This window comes from Lynx canadensis, chromosome B1 (assembly GCF_007474595.2).
Source record: "Lynx canadensis isolate LIC74 chromosome B1, mLynCan4.pri.v2, whole genome shotgun sequence".
Classification (NCBI taxonomy): domain Eukaryota; kingdom Metazoa; phylum Chordata; class Mammalia; order Carnivora; family Felidae; genus Lynx; species Lynx canadensis.
The window spans coordinates 20,901,472-20,924,209 of record NC_044306.2 but is presented as its reverse complement, the minus strand read 5'-3'; the positions used below and the strand labels follow the sequence as shown (position 1 = coordinate 20,924,209).

Genomic DNA, 22,738 nt, shown 5'->3' with positions numbered 1-22,738 from the left:
GGTCAGCATGTAGCTGTTCCTCTTACCCTTCCAGTGCAGTCCATCTTGGTCTCTTTTGTGCTGTGGGGTGCCTTAGCCTCACTCCTGAGCTCTAGGATCCTTTCATTGGTGTCCTATCCAGGAACAGTTGTTAGTCGCCTTCTTGTGAAGGGGAGTATACTCAAGAACTACCTATGTTACCATCTTGGTGATGTTACTCCCCTCCCCTCTCTTACCTTGTTCCCATTTCAGCAAAATTTTTAATACGTTACCCTATTAGCAGATTTCAAAATATTGATGTAGACTGTAAAAGTAATCCCTTTACGTCATAGAATGTACTGATAATTAAAAACCACACAGTTGTAAATGTTTGTTATCTCCGTCCAAACTTTCTCCGCTGAGTTTCTTCAGATCAAACATTTATAACCCAGTAAAGTCCCATTTGTTACCAAAAGACAGGAGAATGATTCTGCTTCAAATGTGCATTTTAGCAAAACAAACTTTTCAGAACTTTCAGCAGTTGTTACTGTTAAATCATATTAACCAGGTACACAGTGTCTAAAGTGATCAGTGACAAAACTTTTTCTATTCATTAAATAGGACCACCAGATTCTCCAGTTTTTAACTGATATTTTTCCTTATCAAAATATTACACTACTAACTTTGTTACACTTCAGGAGTCATGGTGGTGGTAACGCAGTCTCCTGGAGTAGTAATAAAAGGTTGTTTTAAAATGTTACGTTTTATAACATTTACAGTTTAAAATGTTATATTTAATGTGATCTGAATTCTTATTTAAGAACCAAAGAGTAAATGTTATTTCTATTTTATTAGGTATTAGACCCGTTAGAGAAAGTTATAAGTTTCAGCAATTTTTAAACGATGAGATTGCAGAAAAAGGCAACAAGATTATTATAACAATTCAAAATATATTATCTAAAGAAAAGTTAAAGTGATCATGAAACCTGAAAAGCTCAAGCAATTACAGACCTCGTCAGTTACAGAGACATCTGCTAACCACAAGGGGTATGTTTCTGCCGGGTGCTCCGTTACTAGAAATACCGATAACAGAGGGAGGAAGGCAATGTCAAGGGATTTCGAAAACAAAATACGTATCTGGAAGTGAAATAAGGGTGAGGGTGGGGGAGAAGGGGTCGGCACTCTGAGCAGATGCATGCTGTGAAAGGAAGATCTGTGCCAGTAACTCAGGTGATAGAAGAGGTCAGCGCTATGTAGTAAACAAAACTTTCAGAATCCAGAACTAAAAATGGGGAATAACTTTTCCTTATATATGGTTGGTAAAAGAAATGGCTACTTCCTGTTCTTCAGCATCTAAAGAAAGTAAAAGCTGGACTTTTTTTTCCCTTTCCATTGCTACGTTTTATAATTCTCAAAGACATGTACCATTTCTTGAATGATTTTTTTATTTTGAATTGCACTGCTCCCTTCTTTTTGGAAAGTGTTTCTTGTGTGTCCTTTATTTTGGAACTCCACAGAGAAACTTCAGGCAGTGAGAAACACAGCTTCGTCAGAATCACGGTCCTTGCCACTGTCTTCACTTGGTGCACACTCCCCACCACTTGGGGACCGACAGCTCAAGTCCTCCACCCCGGACTCTTGATCGCTGTTGGCCGACAGATCCGGATCTGAGCTTTTCAAATTGTCTTGGGTTAGAATGAGAGCAGAATCTTCATCACCTTGTGAAGGACTCCTGGATGGAAAGGATTTCATGTTTCCACTGTAATCCTGGGGAGTGTTGGCTGTGCTGTTGTCTGAGGTAGAAAACCCTGAGTGTTTGCTGGGTTCACTTTGCTTAGCCTTCACTTTAGTGTGATTTAACTGGACTTTCTGAATTTTTTCCAGCCTCTAAAAAAAAAAAAAAAAGTTTTTTTAGGGAAAAATCATAAATAATTTAGTATCTATTACTTTCCACCTGGGTATAATCTTTAAGAACACGGGATTTAAATGGACTTGGGTTCAAAGCTAGACTTTATGACCTCGGACAAAATAGATTATGTGAGACTTGGTTTCTTCATCTCGAATTAAATGAAGGTAAATACCAGCTTTACTATAGGTTTTCTATAAAATGCAAAAAAAGAAAAAAATAATAACATAGGTAAAGCACCTGGCAATCAGTAGTCATCTTTTCTAGACCTATAATGTTTTACATGATGATTTTCATCCTATAAACTCAAAATGCGTTTTTAAAACATCAGGAATGAGGTGTTTATTATCTATTTTTTTTAATTAAGAAACATCACTTAACCATAAAACACCTCCTTCTAAAGTATACAGTTCAGTGGTTTTAGTATGTTCACAAGGTTATACAACAATTCACTACTACCTAATTCCATAATATTTTCATCATCCTCGAAGAAAACCCCATAACCATTAGCAGTCACTCCCCATTTCAGCCTCCCACAGCTCTGGCCGCCACTAAGCTACTTTCTATCTCTATGGATTTGCCTCGTCTGGACATTTCATATAAATGGAATCATACAACACATATAACATGTGTCTGGCTTCTTTCCCTTAGTTCATGTTCTTGGGGTTCATCCCCACTGTAGCACGTATCAGTACTTCGTTCCTTCTTATGGCTGAATGATACTCCATTGCATGAATATCCACGTTTTATCTCTTCATCGGCTGATGGACATTTGGGTTGTTCAAAATACATTTTACCAGATTTCATCCTTTGGTGTCAACAAGGGGGGTGTTATAAGATCAAGTATTACATATTCATTTAAAAGCATTCATCTTAAGTTGTTATGTGCAAAGAGCACTGTAGTGGGCAGTATGAGTAATTGAGATAGATACAGATCCAGCTATAAAGAACTTGGGTTATGGAGGCAGAGTTCAGGTGATGTAAGAATTTGGAAGAGATAAAAATTATTTAAGAGGGCAGGTGGGATAGCTAGAGGGAAGAGATCCAAGTAAGCTTCAGGACTGGAGCATTTTAATAGGACTCTGAAAGAATTAAACTCAGGTGCTGGTGATGGTTAGAGCATTTATGGCAGGAGGGACAGTGAGAAGAAAACCACCAAAGTAGGAAGATGTCATTGTGTACAAGAAGCAGAGAGCAGTTGAATTTGAGCAAGGGGAATAGTAGAGAATAAAGTTGAAAGGGTTGATTAGGCCGAATTGTGGGAAAATCTTAAACGCCAGGCTAAGGGGTTTTGACTTTGTTATAAGGGAAGAGAGCCAAAGGCTTTTAATTAAGGTGTTTTCAGATTTTCTAAGTAGTTTTTTCTTCTTCATTTTTAGTATTTTAACAAAAAGAATATTGGAACAGACCAGGAGAATCGTTAGCCTTTCCTAAAGCTTGGGTATCTTTAGGAAGAGTAAAATAAAACTGGCTGAGTAAAGACATGTGTGGACTTGAAAATGGCAAAACTCATAGAAGTTTAAACTCTATGAATTTAGAATTCTAAAAATCTAAGCTGTGCATCATTTCACTTCTCTGTGTGCTATTTAATTCAAGGTCTCTCTCGCCCTGGTGGCAAGTCACAGTCAATCACTGTGGCACTCTAAAGATTCTCCATCAGAATCTCCAGGCTTAAGAGCCCTGGCATTAGGGTTTTTGTGAGGTGGTGGTTTTGATACACGGAGTCAAAAACTGTTCTCCAATCGTGTAAAATTAACGTAGAGCTCTCCACATAGGTCTCAAGAGGATTTGTTGAACCCTTGCAGATTTATAATAGAGTAAGATTTATGCTTGCCTTCAAAATTTCTCAAAACCAGTAGTTTAACTTGCTGAATGTGTTTTATCCATCTGGCTCCTGTATGTACTTGAGTGTACAACCCTAGACCTAAGATCTTCTACTTAGATCTTGAAAGGCGATGTTTCCTAGGAATGTTATGGGAGCATCAGAGGAGTCTGCCTCACCAGCTACCTCCAAATGACTATCTTATTGGTGGGGTCCCTGAACCATCATACATGTCCCCCAGGCCACCCTTTTAGGGGCAACCTCCAGATGACTATCATCAGGTAAAGGAAGTAGACTTTGTTGGAACTCATCTTGTGATATTTCGCCGACTTCCATTTAGAAATTTATCAAACTAAAGGTAAAAACCTGGAAGTTCTCTTCACGTCATAGTACTGTTTTAGGCACTATGATGGGAAATCTTAGTTTATTGACATTTTCCCGGCCTTCATCCTAATACTTTATCCATAGTATGTAAGATCTCAAGGGGGCACAGAAGCCTTTTCATCCTATTTAAACCTTTAGTCTCAATTTAGAATTCAGGTCCAGACAACAGCAATCGGTTGCCAATTGTTGAGCAAGTGAAAGACATGATGCTGCCATGGAGAGTTAACAAGGTGAGTGAAGCAAAGAAGCCATGCGGTTTTAGGGAACCACTAAATAAACCAGTGGTATCACTGGAAGCAAAGTTATAAAATTAGCAAAAATATGTACATTATAACCGTCCTGTCCAATCATTGGGAAATTATAAAAGCCAAAAACTAGGCTGTTGGTAACTCGGCCTCGGCTGTTATCATGTATAGGCTAATATAATAATATTATTGAAAGTAATAATAAATTTACAAAAAAAACAAATTTTTACAAGCACATAAAACAAAAGTGCAAAGTCAGATTTTGTTCTTTTCACTTTGAATCCCACCTTTTTCACGTACTCTCCAGGAAGATTCATTTTGGTTCTCTCAAATAACAGTAACAAGATCAAATGTGACCTATGGTAGGGATAAGCAACTAGTTCAGCAAACCCTGTAAGTGAGCCCCCGGCCAGACGCCTGAAACGTGCTGAGTGCCGAGGTCTGGGCTTCAGTTACCTGGGCGCTCAGCCGGTGGCCATCTGCTTCAGGTTATCCACTCGGCTAAGATATAAAATGGCTATGTTGCCTCATTTCACGAACCCCGAGTCACGAAAGGCCTTCACGGAACAGTGTTTGTCAGGAAATAAGCACAGAAAGTAGGTGAACAGGAAGTGTGTCTTACTTCTTCTAGGGCCTCTCGTTCTTCCTCCAGCTGCTGGGTTTCCTCCTTCACCGCCATGAGGTAATCGGTAACAGACTGTCGGGGCTGCAGCCCCTTTTCGAAGCGGTTGTACATCCCACTCCAAAACCTGGAAGAGACAGCAGAGCTTTACGATGCCACCATCTCCCAGGCTGTAAATCACGCTCTCGAGTCTTCTTAAGGTATCTTTCATGCCAGAGGCCCAGAGTCCTAATAATAACGAATCACGTTACATAAGGTAATGATTTCGTGCTGGTACTTTCTTTCGCTTGGGAAGGTAAATTCATCATGAGTCTGCTTGTACCTGTGGTCCTGAATAAGAAGGCCCAGATCTTTCTTAAATAGACAGAAGTAGCACACGTTATATTCTTCTTATTTAAGAAAATGCTCTTGGTTTTCACATAAGCTTGGAAAATTAGTGCTTATACTCTCATTTAGAATCTCTCAGCTGCAAAGGGAACCTTCTAAATTTGAAGGTTGGGGCTTGTTTTTATCACAACCACCAAAAATTGATATTTCCGTTTGCATCAAATCTTTTTTTTGTTTTGTTTTGTTTTAACCCTATACAACAAAGCATACTGGGATGCAGATGAGAAGAGACAGTATCATCACAAGGATGTCTGCAGATCCCCATTTTACTTAGAAGAGCACTTTGAGGGCAGGGACTTAGTGCCATTCACGGTTTTCTCCATGAAACCTAGCACTGCCTAGAACAGTGCTTGACCCCCAATGACATACTTGACTGGCTATTACTAACGAATTAGGAGCATTATGTGTCTCAGCAGCTCTCAAGACTGCTATTTTACACAAACCATGGAGACTTTTTTTTTCTTTTTAGTGTGGCAGAATTAACATTTTTTCAGAATTCTGGCAAAATAAGATAATTCAGAACAAACACAAATTGAGGGAGGAAAAACACTGTGGAGGAAGAAAAGCCACTAAGTATGTTGGGGGTGAGCAGGGAGAAGGAATGTGGTTTCTCAGTTGATTCTGTGTGTTTGTCTTTTTTGCTGACCTCTGAGACATCCTCCCACATCATAAAACTTCCATATGCAGAAGAAGCCAAAGGCTAAAATGTATAACATGCAGCTCGAATAGAGTATATAGGATGCCACCCTCCTCTCCCCATCCCAATATAGACAGTCTTAAAATAACTGACTTCCACAAGGAAATACTTCGAGTAGGAGGAAATTCAGCAGAGAAAGAAGGTAAGTCATGGTCACCACCTAAACTTGTGATTCCACATCTGACTTACAAGGCACTTGGTTTATTCCATCCATCCTTCCTTTCCTCTGTCCCTTCTTGCTTCCTTTCTTCTTCCCTCCCTGCTTTTTGCTTTTAAGTAATACTGGAACTTATACTTTTCAAGCATCATTATTATAAAACACCAACTTCTAAAGACAGTTCCATATTTAGAGGGAAAGAAGAGGGAGAGGAGACACTGGCAAGAATATTAGATCAGATACTTAACAAGCATCCTTCTTTGGTGTGTTTTATGTCCAAAAAAAAAGCCTTGAAGCTCAGTGTTTCATACGCTTTGGCCTCCAAATATTAAACAGTGGCAGAATCTAAGTTCATAACCATACCTAGTAAGGTCCTAGAGGGTTACATACTTGTACAGGAAGTTGCACGGCGTTGTGGGGAGACGAAGGGTTCCCCTGGTCTGGCTGTGATCGTCCCTAAATAGAGGATTCATGTAGTCGGCCCGATTCTTCCACAGGTGAGCCCATAAAGAGTATGTTCTTTCTTGAATTCTGTTATAAAGAAAATAAGCCTGAAAATTATCTGTCTTGGTTTATAGAAATCATAGATATGTAATTGTCAAAGCTGGAACGGGACCACTAATTGTTACGTGCATATCCAGTGTCCCTGTCCTGTAGCAGGGAAATTGACAATCTGAGTGTGTGTCTTCATGAGTCAGCAGGAGAGCACTGTAACAGTCTCAACTTCTCTGCTACCTGTACTGGCCTGGACAAGATGTTTAATTCCTCTGAGTGTAAAATAAAACTGCTATGTAATTGGGGGGAGGGGATTCTTCTCCAAACAGTCATTGACGTTGTATTATTTGCCAGGTACTATTTAAATGCTTCACCTGTTTTCTCTCATTCGGTCCTCACTGAATTCCTATGAGATCTGTCCATTGTACAGATGAGGAAACTGAGGTTAAGAAAGATTAGGCAGTTTCTCAAAGTCCCATAGCTAGTGAGTGGAATAGCCAGGATTCACACCCAAGCAGACACCATCAAATTGGCTGGTCCGTCGCAGCAAACCACAAACTCGTCTAGGAAAACAGGTGAGCTTGAAGGATGCCCTCTGCTACGTTGAAATCATTACCATTTAATCAGGAATCACACTTGAAGCTCCCGAGAGAAAAACCACCCAGTATTCACGAGAAAAAGTGAATGTTACACTGTCTGTTTTGACAGCATAAAACCAGTGGAGTCGATTTTACTTGATCATTTCCAAAATTAAATCTGATTATTACTATATACACTACAGTTAACATCATTTTATCTTATGAAAATTTCAAAACTCTTCTGTTACTGCAGTTCATAAAGCACTCTGCTGTTAAGCTTTTGACTTTGTAATTTATTTTAAATGTTACATTTCATGGACTTCCTTCTCGATAAAAGCAGTACAGTTTTAATCTTAATGAAAGAATGACTTGGGTTTCAAATCTGCTTCTTTCCCAGTTAGATTTGCACCTCTTCTTATGAGAGTATGTCCACTGCAGATGTCTGTTTCCTTTTAAACTCAAAAATCACTTTCTCTGACTCCAGGAAGTTTCCTTTCAGTATTCGTGTGTCAGGTCTACGGCCCTGTCCGTGGCCGTCACTGGGGTGTGTAAGCTCGTACCTCACTTTGTCGGGTGCTGATACCAAACCAGGTATGAAGTGGTGTCAGGAGAAGGAAAGTAACCTTAATCTGTCAGTACAGATATGTAGCTACAACAGTCTTCAGAATTTTAAAAGGCCATCTGAAATTCTCAGTCACAAAATCCTTAGATAAAAATTAAACAGCAAAGCACTCACTTGAGTTCTTGTCGCTCCTTCTGGCTGTTACATAGGAAGTTTCCAAACTGGCAGGAATAAATGTGATGTTGAATGTGAATCAGAAACCTCTCATTGAACTCAAAGGCACAGGGAAATTGTTCCATTAACTGCCAGACACATTCGATGAACTGATCGATAACTGGAGAGATTTCTTTTGGATCACCATCTAGATTGCCATATCTATAAAACGAAGTTGGGTTTGTGGAATGAGAAAGCTATAAATGCAAAAACAATCACAAAATAAACCTCAGTTTCTAAATAAACCTTACAGACCTGGAGCACAGAAATGGAAAAAAACAAATTCCACTTTCAGGAGAAACTTTGTATTGAAGGTCTTGGGTAGAGAAGGGACATAATGCAAGAGATCAAATTCAAGGGAACTTTCCACGGCAGAAGAGCATTCTTTCATTCAAGATGTAAAAGTACAGCAGGACTTCTGAAGTAAATCTTGGACTTCATTTTAATCAGTGACTTGTGGGAGTGTGGGAAGAAATGTCTAAGCAACTTTAGAGACTTTTTCACTGTTTTGTTGGGAAAGGAAGAGGAAGAAAGACAACTTGAAAAAACTGTGGCTTCCCAAGTATCTCAGGGTATTTCTAGAGCAATGTCAAAACCTATCACAAAGTTATTTCCGTGTGGCCAGATTCCCATCTGCCTTCAGATCTCCCATCTTGGTTTTCCAAGAATACATCACAATCTCCTCCCTCACATTTATATTGACCTTTAAATGAAGACTGCCTAGTCCTTTACACTATTATGTGCATCTTACAATTCAAAAGGATGATTTGGGTGCCATCAAATACAAAATAATATAGAACCTCATCTTCTCAGCAATGGATAACCAAGTTTAGGAATAGAAATGAGCAAAGATCATCAGTTTAGGAGTTTTTCCAAGAGTGAAACATTAGAAATTGTCTGGAAACTTCTCAAAAGTTTTAATTCCGCTCAACTTGGTAGCTTTATAAAGGGTTGCCTAGGGGCGCCTGGGTGGCTTCGGTTGAGTGTTCTGCTTAGGCTCAGGTCATGATCTCACAGTTCTCGAGCTTGAGCCCTCCCTGGGGCTCTGTGCTGACAGCTCAGAGCCTGGAGCCTGCCTCGGATTCTGTGTCTCCCTATCTCTCTCTGCCCCTCTCCTGCTTGTGTTCTCCCTCTCTCAAGAATAAATAAGCATTAAAAAGGCAGAGGGGTGAGGAGCGCTAAATATTCTTTCCTGATAGTCTTCAGCCGTCTCCACCTTCTTTCTGTCCATATCCTCTGTCTGAAAGATGCTAACTGCCTAGAAGATAGAACCCCAAAACTGAAAATAACAATGTGATCTTAAAAAGGTTACTTAATGGGTACCTGGCTGACTCTGTAGAGCATGTGATCTTAATCAGGGTCATGAGTTCAAGCCCCATATTGGGCTTGGTGCCTACTTAAAAAAAATGTCAAATGTTTGGGGGCTTTAATATTCTCTTTTGTCAAACAGATTCATTGTGCTTTCCTGGAAAAATAATTACAAAAAAAAGAATTCCAGAAAACCACAGAATGAATGATTAATGCTAAATGCAAAAATGAGAACATTAAATATGGGCAGTTCCATGAAGCTAGAATTTACTTTAGGAAAAAACATTGAAACAAAAGTGTATGTCAAATACCTAACTCAGTATTACCATGTTGCCTAAAATTTAACTCTTAGCACCATAAGACTAGATTACACCAGCTACAACATTCACCATTCAGAGATTAAACACAGAACATGTGTCAGGCATTATCAACACTGACCAAAAGGACGCTGGTGGCTCTAGAAACAACAGCTTCTGTTTACTGAAAGCTTAGTTATACAGCTAAGCAAGAAGCTAGATGAGTTACATACACTTTTTAAAAAGCCTTGCTATAACCCTATGGAACAGGGAGTGAATCCCCATTTTGCAGATGGGAGACCCCACACTAAGGACCAAGCCACACAGCTCATAAATGCCACAGCCTGGGTTTGGGGCTGGATCTGTCTCGCTCCAAAACTGGGCTATGTTCCCTCTCCTCAGACATCTGGGACATACTTCACCTGTGACACAAATACCCAGGACAAGCCCAAGTTCGTTCCCAGGGTGAAAGATCAAAGAGAGACTGTTCCACAGACATTTCTCATCTTCCAGCTCAGAAAGTGTGTGCACTTCGAAAATGGAATAGTTTAATAAATCAAATGTAGGTGGTAGGAGGAAGGGAGAGCTCATCCTTTCTAGGCCAATGAACAAAGAAGTATTTCTGTCTTTTCTGGAACAATTTAACATTAGTTAGTTCTGCCCAACAAATAAATACTGAGAGTGCTCAGAACTTCATTTATCTGTGATATGATATATACAACAAAATTTTAGCTTTTTGAATAAAATCCACAAACTTTAAAAATAAGGCTATTTTCCCCCCTCACTCAATTGAAAACTCCAGAAATAGATCTTTCTATCCTAAACATCAAAACAGATTTTTAAGGTTTTGGTTTTTTTTTTTTTTTTTTTTTTTTTTTTTTTTACCTGTGATTAAATTTATGACCAAAGGAAATCCAGTCCTTTTCAATTAATACCTACACAAAAAAGAATATAAGTATCACGGAGAGAAGCAAACAAGGAAAAATAAGAGACCCCAACCAACAATGCTGAAGGATTCAAAGGTTCTTGGAGTAGTGACTATCCTCAGGTAACCTGCAAATGAATAAGCACTCCTTATCCACCAATGTAGAGACGCATATGCACAGCAGAAGGGCAAAGGTGAAGGTCATCCACAGGAAAAATAAATGGGAATGAATGGATATTTGAAAAGGGGGTAACAGCACCAGTGGGTGCTTCCTACAAACCACTGTTCATATTACTTCATGTATAATCTCTTTTCATTGTGGGACAAGTATAATCACCCATTTTTCAGAAGGGAGAACTGAAAGAGAAGTTAAATACTCCTAAGATCAGGCTAGTAGGAAGTGGTTGATGCTAACTCATAACCTTGCCCTTTCTACACCAAAGCCTGTCTCTTGACCATTATGTCTTCAGTTATATCAAATACCAACGTCCTTACAAGAAACCACTGGGAATATTTTCCTGTGATCTTTATTACACATTGGAAAAACTGTAAAATGATGGGAGTCTGGGACATAATAGAGGAGTTCAGCCCTGCTTTGGATTTGAGGTAACATGAGTGTATAATCTCCAGTTGTCTGAATTTAAAAAAAAATTAATACTAGAGAGCAATCCTGTCACTATCACCAATGCTCTAAAATGGCCAGAGATGTCCCTTGAAAACAATATGGAGTGGCTGAAGTTTGCCCTTGACGCCGCATAAATTTAATGGGGCAGAATCAAAAGGAGTCAGTGGCGGAGGGTGGCGTGAAATAGCGTGTGACCCCGAAACCCTCCACTGTCCAAATGGAAATGAAGGAATCCTAACCTCGGTCCAGGGGAGGGGTCTGAAGCAGGAGTATCATTGAAGTCTCAATGCTATCACAGGTCACTGGAAGTTCTCACTTTCAAAAACAGAAGAGAGAGACAGCCCATCACAAAAACCTGCCTCTGCCTCTTCCCTCCTGCCCCCCGAGTGCCGGGGGACAGTACTCGATGAAGGGAATCTAGCAGTAGAAGCAACACGTTCAGCTCCTGTCGGCATCTCGCCCCAGCATGGATTCAGGATCCACCAGAGCACTTTCTATTAAATGGCTCAAGAGGCAAGAGCCAGGCAATCTGCCAGTCACTAGGAAGCCCCTGCCGTCATGTGAAGACAAGGGTTCCACCTCGGCCAGAGCGTCACCACTCCAGGCAACTACACCAACACTCTGCACTTGGACGTGACCGGTCACACTGTGACACACACCTAAATGGTGAAAATCTAGGAAAGGGTGGACTTCATGCTTTCAACAAAGAACACAAAAACACTGAAATTCTCAATACTCCAGAATTGTGAAGGACTATCTAAAACAAAAGCAGTCAATGAAAACGGTTTTTCCTCTCAAGGACCTCTTGCGTGCATGATACAGAAAATGTTTGCTCCGAGTATTTTTTTCTGAAAAGCATTTCCTGTTAGTACATGTTCACGTATTCCCTCAAACTTGAAATAGTTATGAGCAAAGAGGATGTAAAACTCACTACTTTGCAAAGTACTGAATATCTTGTGTACTTGCCCCCAAATTCACATTTAATAGTGCCAAATCGAATGGGTCCCAACATCCCAGAAATTCAGTTCCCTTCTTTACTCCGAGACCATTTTCCACATTTTGCCTCTTAATCTTGCTGACGGACTGAGAGAAAAAGAACAAGAGGGAAACAAATTTGCCGCAAGTTGTCCACTCTGTTCAAGGCCCTGCGTGGGACGCGAGGCGGGTTACACTCACCATGAAGCCCTTCAGAGTCCGGTAATGCGGATCGAGCAGGAGGCTGGCCACCGAGCACACCTGAGCGGTCCTGTCCCAGCCATCAGAACAGTGAACCAGCACACTCACCCCTTCCTCTGAGACTGCCTGAAACACACGGGATCGGCAAAGAGTCAGGAAGAATGGGGACAAAAAGGAAAAATGTCTCATCAGAACTAGGTTTGCTTTTATACTTACAGAAAGAAAAAGGAAAAAAAAAAAAACCCCACATAACTGAAAACGGCTCATTAATTTAGTGCTCATGCCCCATCCAGTTAGGGGAGCGTAAGGGCTGGCTCGGTGCTGGTAACCAAAACTTTTCTTTCCCATCACACGCCCAGAAGCCACCCTCCCTCCCCTCTGGGTTCCTTAAGACTTTTCCCGTACTCGAATTCTTCAGCTGTTACCGGCCTCAGTCCTTTTCCCAAAAGGCAAAGACAGAGACTGTCCTCTCTTTTGCACATCCTAAGAGGGCAAACTGTGGCCTGCAAAGCCAGCTCCCCACTCGGCGAGGCACAGCTTAGCGTGGCGGCCGCAGCAGATGGGGAGGAAGCAGGCAGGATCCCTGTTCTGAAGTCAGAGTACCAGTCCGCTGGCTGCTCTGCCCTTCTCACCCACCTTTGCAATGAAGATTCCTGCATCCATGATGGCCTTAATGTGCCTTAACCAGCCAGAGTTCTCCAGTCCCCACAGAAAGTCACTCATCGAGGGAGATTTAAGTTCGCACACTGCAAGATAGATGTTATGAAAGCAAAATAAAGGCAATTTCATAGTTTACATCTGATCATATTTGCAGGTGGTTGGTTAATGATTCCTTCATTGTAGTATTTTCTGCAAGAAATTAAGTCAAGATAAATGCCCATACTTAAAATGGATTCTACCGAACCACTTCAGGCAAGGCTCTTACTACTTTCTCCCGTCATCAGGGATGCCGCATTTCAAAAGTATTCCATTTGTGAAGTTTAAACCCTAATATTAATGAAAATCATTGTTACCACAGTAGAATGTCCCACAGAGAAGACGGATTTAAGATACTTGCCCTGGGGCACTAAGGAGTACATGAATGCACACATTACACGGGAAAGTTCTTGTAACCCCCCCCAGCACCCGCCCAGCTAGAACTCTGCAGCACCCAACCACTTGGGTTTTGCGAAAACACAAAACAGAACTATCCTAAACATCTTCAAAAGAAATGTTCCAACTCTTCTTGCCAGCAACCCCCACCCACTGGAAGTAAGGCCTGGGGCAACTGAGTGGCTCAGTCAGATGAGCATCTCACTCTTGATCTTAGCTCAGGTTGTGATCTCAGGGGCGTGAGTTGAAGCCCTGTGGGCACCTGGGTGGCTCAGTGGTTAGGCATCCGACTTCAGCTCAGGTCATGATCTCAAGGTTTGTGGGTTTGAGCCCCACATCGGGCTCTGTGCTGACAGCTCAGAGCTCTGGAGCCTGCTTCGGTTTCTGTGTCTCCCTCCCTCTGCCCCTCCCCCCCTCTGCTTGGCCCTGTCTCTCAAAAAAAATAAATAATAAAAAAGAAATTAAAAAAATGAGAACCTGTCCTTCTCACCTGCTTCTCCAACATCAAGTTAGGGGTTTTCCCTTGACTGAAAATAAAGATAAGCTAGAATCATCTTGCTATCTATATTTACACAACTAAGGCAGGCATGTCAACACTTCTATAATATCGCAAGCAATTTCACCTCTAGAGGTTACCTTTTAGTTAACACAAAGCATGAAAAGGCTTTAGAGCTAGTGTTCTATGGATCAGAAATAATTACATTCCAAAATTTGTGTGTTTTATACCCAGGAAGCAGTTTTGAGGAATCCTATAAATCAACCAACGACACGTCATGTCCCATAGATTTACGCTTGTTTGCCTATTTTTTTGTACTCCGTGATGCAGTGACACATGCAGGGAGCGCAGGGCCCTTTTTGCCCGCCCTCCTCCACCCCCCACCGTGCTGTCAGGAAGTGGCTATATGGTCCTACGCGAGTCATTTCCACTTTTTGAGGCTCTATTTCTTCATGTTTAAAATAGGGAAGGTGTATTGCATTATACCTAAGTGTCCTTCCAGCTCTAACCTCCCCAACTTCGTTAACTCTTCAAAAGTATTACATACTTGGAATACAGACAACGACTAACTACAATATTTAATTTATCGACTGGCCTTTCCTCCAATATGCCACGGAACAGATGGTTCACTCTCTCGTTTCCTGCAATTTGACAGCCACATTAAAACACACACACAAGTACTCCAATTCTGAGTCACAAATGACAGCAACGATGAAGGCAATAACACCAAAATTCCCAGCAAAAGGCCCTACTTAAAAAAAACCTTTATAATTATCAACACGGTTAGGCAAAATTCCAAACTCCTGAGCAGGAAGACTGCTCCGGTGACCTAACAAGCAGCCGGCGAACAGCGTTCTCTCTGGCATCGCTCTGACTCCAAGCACTGTCCATTTGTCAGAGGTTACAGTGCCATCCCCGGCCACTCACATCACCTACCCGCAGGAGAGCACGCTACCAGTAGCAGGGAGAAAGCACGTGCAAATCAGCACAGGAAAAATGTACTCTGCTGGAGCTCAGTGAAAATACACAGACCGATGCACAGAAGTCATAGCCCTGTGGGGCAGCCCCGGGGCCCTGGGGACTCCTCACAGGCTGTTTCCAAGGCTATGGTGTCCTTAACCACTACCGTGTGTTAAGTTATGAGATACCTGAACATATGAAAGATTTAGTTTTTTTAAGATTGATTCTTTAAATGTGTGTTTATTTATTCTGAAAGAGAAAGAGAAAGGAAAGAGAATCCCACGCAGGCTTTGCACCACCGGCACAGAACCTGACGCGGGGCTCGATCCCACAAACCGTGAGATCATGCCAAAATCAAGAGTTGGATGTCCAACCAAATGAGCCACCCAGGCTCCCCAACGTATGAAAGATTTTTTTTTTTTTTAATTTTTTTTTTCAACATTTTTATTTATTTTTGGGACAGAGAGAGACAGAGCGTGAATGGGGGAGGGGCACAGAGAGAGGGAGACACAGAATCGGAAACAGGCTCCAGGCTCTGAGCCATCAGCCCAGAGCCTGACGCGGGGCTCGAACTCACGGACCGCGAGATCGTGACCTGGCTGAAGTCGGACGCTTAACCGACTGCGCCACCCAGGCGCCCCCGTATGAAAGATTTTTAAGTGATGTAGCAAACACTCAAACTGGCCACAGTTATTTCAGCCCTTTCTTGGAAAAAAAAAAAAAAAAAAAAGGTTACAAATAAAGTCCCATATTCCTATGTCATCCTGCTTTTCCATCTTAAGTCTGTGAACACCGCCAGGCAGGTTTACGCCCCTTCACGACTTACTTACTAGCTGTGTGATCTTGGATACCTTCCATAGCCTCTCTGTGCCTCAGTCTTCTCAGCTGTAAAGTGGGGATAATAGCCCCTGTATCAAAGAGTTGTTTTATATGTTAGCCCTCATGACTATTATTCTCACACTTCTAAGCCTTTTGCAACTTGATTTTTTTATCCAAAATTTTATTTTTTAGACATCCATATTATGTAGGTAGATTTCACTCATTTGACAAGTATATATAATATTCTACTCTATGACTACATCTTGGATTATGTATCCATTCCCCTACTCTTATTAGTGAGTTGTTTCCTCCTTTTCAGTATTTACAAACAGTGCCTCAAAAGATATGTGACTACAGTCTCCCTGTGAAAAATCTCCCTGTACATGCATGTCAATAAGTGAAACGGGCTGGGTCATAGGGTCCTACCACATATCCCCAGACTGCTCTCCACAGGGGCTTCTGCAGTCTGCATCCTCAGCAGCAGGGCGGGAGAATCCCTCTCTCCCATACTAGCCAACAGCTGTGCTTGCCGATGCTTTCGGGTCGGCCAGTGCTATTTCTCTATGGGGATCAATGGCAGTTTGTTTTCATTGCTTCTACTCTCAGGATGAATCTGGTTTTTCTAGATTCATTCTGTTTGCTCCCTTGCTTGCGCATGTATGTGTGTGCAAGCACGTGTGTTGTCTCTGTCTTCCATGGTGGGCTTTCCTCAAGTGCCCCGTGATCTCTGTCCATTCATACGTAAGCGCAGGGCACTAACAGGTGACTGGATGTGCTGGGTGTACGAACAGACCTCTTAGTTCCAGGGCTTTGCCGTGTGAGATCTGGCCGTCTGAGCCCCCAAACTTCAGGATCAGCAAGTCCTTTCTCTTGGAATGGCTGCAGGCCCCAGGAAAGGACTTTCAAATACCTGAGCAACTCCATAAGACTGGATGCCAGTGTCCTCAGAGCAGAGCAGTGAGGAGAAGCATGGGTCTTCTTCCATACACAGACATTTACTTAATCCCCCTTCTTTGGCCTGCTATTCCCTGCCCCTTCTTCCGGCTATGCCTGCTGTCCATGAGCCCAGAGTCTCTCTAGTCAACCTTTCCAGAAAGTTCATCACTAATCTTCCCTTGTGGAGGTGAGGGAAGAGCCTTCAATGGGCAGCACAGGTGAGGGAGGAGGCTGGTGTCTAAGGACAGACATTCAGAGGAACCTGATGCCTCATTCTGGAGTTTTCTGAGGGTCCGCGGGGCTGTGTGGCTTGCTTCAGTGTTTCTCACCACTCCCACCATAAATTTCAGCCTTTCTCTAGTCGGTTAACCAGTCAGTCATTATTCATCCACCCATTTTCTAGTGTTGCAATTTTTGTTGCTGGCACCTCCTCTCCCATTCTCCCACTGTCCCACTCGTTCATGTCTTTGCCTTTTTTTTTTTTTAACCATTTCCTTATCATTTTAGTGGGGGTTGGGGGAAAACGGGTGACTATATGCATCAGTATGCTAAGTATAACTGGAGCGGAGGCAAGATTGAGTTCTGGGTCTGTGTGAGGCAGGGGTTGGGACTGAGATTCCCTGTATCAAACTGAGCCATTAAAAATAATCCACTTGTGGACTCAGGGTGATGACCAGGATGCCTGGACTTGACATGAGAAAAATAAAAATTTACCCAAGGGAAAAAAAAAATTTTTTGTCCTGAGATGTTGAAACCCTAGATCTAATCCCATACAAGTCCAGGATCTAAAATGATCTTTTCCTTATATGCAGGATCCCCTAGTTAACAAATTTTCATATTTGGGCTGGAGTCTTATGATAAGGGGCAGAAGCAAACCAAAAAACTGTTCAGGAGCAACACTTCCATAATTTTATGGAATCCCACAGAAAATCTTCACTGAAAATGAGTATACAATAAAAAATAACAATACACCAAGGAACAGTGTTCTCAGGTAAAAGCAAAGAGATAAACAAGATACAGGATTAACACTCCCAATTATATGATATAGCAGAACAGTAATCTGGGGCTGAGTTTAATACACAGCAAAGCCTTGATTTGCGAGCATAATTTGTTCCAGAAACAGGTAATCTGAAAGAGTCATCTATCAAAATGAATTTCAAGAACCACTGGCTCAGTGGTTATCCTGTGACATTCGGCATCACGTAAGATGCGGACAAGACATCGCTCGTTTATCAAATTAAAATGTTTGCTTGTCTTGTGGAACAATGGCAGAACAGGCTCACAATCCAAGGTTTTACGTATTTGAACTGGAGTAGGAGGAAGGAAGGCTCCCACAGCATGTAAAACGGATGGCTCTCCCCACCCCCACCCTTTCCTTCTGGCACCTGGAAATTTCTTCTTCTTTCTTTTCTAACAGTTTTATAATCGAATTTGACTTAAAATTCACTCAAAGTGTATGATGACTTTTAGTATATTCACAGACTTGTGTATCCATCACCATAATCAATTTCAGAATGTTTTCATCACCCCTAAAAGAATCCCCCTACCCATTAGCAGTCACCCGCATTTCCCCTTCCCCCAGCCCTAGACAACCGCTAATCTACTGTCTTTCTGTATAGATTTGCGTATTCCAGATACTTCATAAAAACAGGATCGTACAATATGTGGTTCATTTTGAGTGGCTTCTTCCGGAGTATAATGTTTCCAAGGTTCATACAAGTTGTAGCACATAAGTACTTCATTCCTTTTTAAGGCCAAATATGTCACTAGATGGATACACTACATCTTTTGATCCACTCATCAGCTGATGGACATTTGGGTTATTTCCACTTCTGGGCTATTATGAACAATGCTTCTATGAATATTCATGTACAAGTTTCATGTGAAGTATGTTTCACCTCTTGTGAAAACACACATAGGAGTGGACTTGCTGGGTCACACCATAACTCCAAGTTTAACCACTTGAGAAAATGCCAGAAGAACTATTTTCCACAGCAGCTGCATGGTGTTACATCCCCACCTGCTGTGAAGACGATTCTGATGTCCCCACATCCTCAGCAACACTTGTAATCACTTGTCTTTTTGATTACAGCCTCCCTAGTGGATGTGCAGTGGTATGTCACTGTGGTCTTGACTACCTGATGGCTTATTCCTCTTCTTTCTTACAAGTTCAGTTACTCATTTAAGTAAATGGTTGCTATATTTATCTGGCATTTCTAGATGTTCTTATGAGACGGTATTTCATATTAGCTTAATCTGACATCTGGGGGAAATGGGAAGGCCTGCATGTTTCACTTAGACTTTGGTTGTATGTGAACTAACCTGTACATTTTAGTAATAATCACGATGTGTGCATGGGCAACAGCATGTGGTACTGTTCAATGCCCCAGGCTTCAGAGTCAAACCTAACATTTAAATTCCAGCTCTGTCCAACAATGCAACCTGGGGCTAGGTACCGGGCCTTGATTTGCTCAAGTGTGCAATGGGGATAAAACACCCTCCTCAGAGAGTTACCTGAAGGGTGCAAAGAGATCATACATATAAACTATGCCAGGAGCTATGATATATGCTTTATTGTCTGTTCATCCAGCCTGGGGTCCTGACAGGCAGGAGGTACAGACTCATTCAAACCCAAATCTCAAAGCTGAGGCTGTGAAAGGTTAGAACACTCTGACTTCGACTCAGGTCAAGATCTCAACGTTCGTGAGTTCGAGCCCCGCATCTGGCTCTGTGCTGACAGCTCGGAGCCTGGAGCCTGCTTCGGATTCTATGTCTCCCTCTCTCTCTGCCCCTCCCCTGCACATGCTCTGTCTTCCTCTCTCTCAACAATAAGTATACATTAAAAAAAATTTTTTTTTAAATAAGAAAGGTTAAAACACAAAGTGATCAATGGAAGAAGAACACAAGTCTTGTGACAAACAAGCCTAGAGTTTCTGCCACCACACCACAGCTACCTTAGGTTTAACTAAAACTAGTACCATTACTATTAATAATAAGAGCAAAACTTAAATAAGTTTTAAGATGCCAGACATTCTTCAGGTGCTTTATATTCAATAGCTTGTTAATTCTCATAATAATCATATGAAGAAGGTACTATTACTGTCTTTATTTTGTAAAAGTGGAAACCAATGCAAAGAGAGGTTAAGTAACTTGTCCAAGGTCACCAGCTGATAAGCAGTGTAGGCTGGGATTCAATTTGGCTCCAAAGTCCATGCTCTTAAGCAATGTCTATCGACCTCAGTTGTATTATTTTTTTGTAATTCAAACATGAACCACTCTAAATGCTCCTTGGCTCCCACATACTATCAACTTAGAGGTGATACACTTTATCACTTAGAATCATACCATCCAGTATAGTGTAGACGCTAGTCACATGTGGCTACTGAATATCTGAAATGTGGTAAGCCTGGACTGAGATAGCCTATGAGTGCAAGGTATGTCCTGAATGTCAAAAACTTAGTGTGAAAAAGAAATAAAAAATATCTCGCTAATAGTTTTTGTAATGATTACATGTTGAAATGATAACATTTTGGATATACTGAGTTAAATACAAACGTATTATAAAAATCCATTTCTTTTCACTTTTTTTAATGCACCCCTAGAAAACATAAAATTACAAATGTCCACACCTGTGCCTTTCATTCTATTTGTCTGGGACGCAGGGACTTAGAGTGCTCAAGGAAGATGAACTTGATTAGCAGTCTCCAACCGTTTTTGCACATGTATCCCTGCAATAATGTTTTAAATTATGGATTCCCTCACGCACCCTGGAATAATACATCAGAGTAAGACTGAGGATGTGATCAAGGGTGTGTTTGTCTTTTATAAAGTTGGCAAAAGGGCAATTAGGAAGGGAGGTGGCAAAGGGCAGATGGCTTCAAGCCTGGGCCAAGGAGCCTTCCAAGGCACATCGGGCAGTTTTAGGAGGAGAGCACATCAAAGTCGACACCGTAAGGCAAGCTAGCCAGGGTGCACCTCATAAATCTTCCCGGGAGCTCAGGTGTGTGCGGCCAGTGTGAAGACAGATTGCAGAATCTAATGCAAAGGCAGAGGGCCAGCCTCTCGTTAAAACTGAGCACACCCTGCCTTCCCTCCCCAGTGACCCTGCCTAGCAGTACCACTCGGTTCCTGCAGGGGGCAGGCTCGCCTGTGCCAGTGCACCCAGCCCGGTGGGAAGCAAAATTCCAGTACTCTCTGGGACCTCTCCCCACTCCCAGGGCGCCTGCTGTTTGGTCTCTCTGTTTAACCTCAGGCCATGACCCAAAGTGTTCAACTTAATCCTAAAATACACACATTCCACCACGTAGAGTCTCAGGACTCCACTGTCCTTTAAATCTTCCACAAGATAACATTACCTTGCAAACGTTTGTGTTTTTTTTCTTTTCACTAAACAGGCCAAACGTTCTGGTTGTTATCGTAGTAGGGCTTAGGGCTAGTTGGCATTCCCATTTATTTCAGAAAGTCCAGGGAGCATGAGGGATATCTTGGCGTCCAAACCCTGAGGCTCAGCCCAAGAACAAATAATCCTTTTCACCTTCTCTTCCCACAAGGCATGGAAATGACAGCAAGTTTAAAAATAAAGACACCAGGCTTTCCAGCTAACCTGGAGATGGTCTGTGCCAAAAGCAAGAGAGGACCAGACAGCTCACAGAAACAAGTCCCTACAAGGGACTGCCAGAGAGAATGTTCCAGTGCCTCCTTCTCCATTTAGCTCACTCAGCAAGGGCACAAGCTGCTCTATCTCCTGCCAGGCCAGCTCCTTCCTTCCCACGCTGAGCACGGCTCCTGGTCTAACATTTCTGTTCTCAGGAACGTTAAAAACTGCACACGCTAAGTAAAATAACCTCAAGCAGGTTCTCAAAGAAGGTAAGCCCCAGGAATGTTCTCCCACCAAAGGCCGAGTGGCGGGGTCAACGCCATCAGCTCTGCAGATGATTAATACACATGGACAGATGGGGGAACACTTGAGAATAAGACAATCAGTGCCTGCATTTTTAAATCTAAAACTGGCGGGTTTGTTTGGATAAACTCAGGATAAGACAGAAATACCGATTTGTTCACTCTTGTTGCCAAACCCAAACCAATATTTACAAACCATTTGGCTGAACGAAGTTCACTGCAGCTGACATCAGAGACATATGCCACAGATTACAGAGAACTGTACTTACTTACCAGGAGTTTAATGCCCAGGTCTAACAGTATTTGTTTTACATAACAGGGCATCTATATCCCGTCAACATATAAAAACAACACTTAAAAAAAGAAGACATATATATAGGGCCTGGAAATAAGAAATTTGCTTGGGAGAAAATAAGCCTTAGACAATCTTCCTTAGATATTTCCCAATCCTTAGATATTCCTGTTAGGAATATGAAAAATCTCATTTTTTCATATATGGTTATTGGGTGGGATCCGCGAAGATGCAAAGACAACCTCCATTTGAACCCTTTGGGATGTTGGTCTTTCTTGTCTCCTAAGATCTAACGTCAAAGTGTACACGGCCTTCCCTTAATTACCAGCCTCACAGCCACCCGAGTTCTGCTGATGTTTGATTTGTCCCTTTCCCGTTTTAGAGTCAAAAAGCCAAGCCCACTGAAATGATCTTCAACGAACTGGCAAAATAGTAGTCATCTGCCTTCACGGAATATCCTAGCAGGTGAAACCATTCAAAGAGGACTCAATGATGGCCTCTGAGAGGGAAGTGTTTGGTTACGCCTGTTTTATAGTCTGCCTTTTACTTCGAGCCCACCATGGTGACACAGAATAACTTCTGAGCTCTGCATGAATTGTATCCCATTTATGAGTGTTAGTGCTATGCTCCTCCCTATCCAGGCCAAGCAACACGGGTCCTCTTTATAGAGAACTTTACACTAACTGGACACCTCTGTATATTGGCTTCTCTACAGGACACCAACAAGATTAGTGACTATTCTCTAAAATGACTCCAGCCTTGCGCATGATGCTGTTTTCTGGAATCACTATACAATAACACCACGGAAGCCATGTTTGTATATAGCCTTGTTTTCTTTTAAAGAGTTGGATGATGAGAGAAATTGGTAAGGCACAGTCAAGCCTAAAT

General features: G+C 41.9%; 1 protein-coding gene across 1 annotated transcript in view; it reads right to left on the bottom strand.

Annotated features, from left to right (window-relative positions):
- Nucleotides 1-789: 789 nt before the first annotated feature.
- The window catches only part of MTMR7 (myotubularin related protein 7), a 107,516-nt gene continuing 85,567 nt past the window's right edge, over nucleotides 790-22,738 (bottom strand). The window contains exons 8-14 of the mRNA XM_030312214.1: nucleotides 12,993-13,102; nucleotides 12,357-12,482; nucleotides 10,516-10,565; nucleotides 7,988-8,188; nucleotides 6,569-6,709; nucleotides 4,938-5,064; nucleotides 790-1,845 (exon numbers count right to left, since the gene is read on the bottom strand). Coding sequence (XP_030168074.1) covers nucleotides 1,483-1,845; nucleotides 4,938-5,064; nucleotides 6,569-6,709; nucleotides 7,988-8,188; nucleotides 10,516-10,565; nucleotides 12,357-12,482; nucleotides 12,993-13,102 — 1,118 coding nt within the window. The 3' untranslated portion in view covers nucleotides 790-1,482. The remainder of the gene's footprint in view (nucleotides 1,846-4,937; nucleotides 5,065-6,568; nucleotides 6,710-7,987; nucleotides 8,189-10,515; nucleotides 10,566-12,356; nucleotides 12,483-12,992; nucleotides 13,103-22,738) is intronic.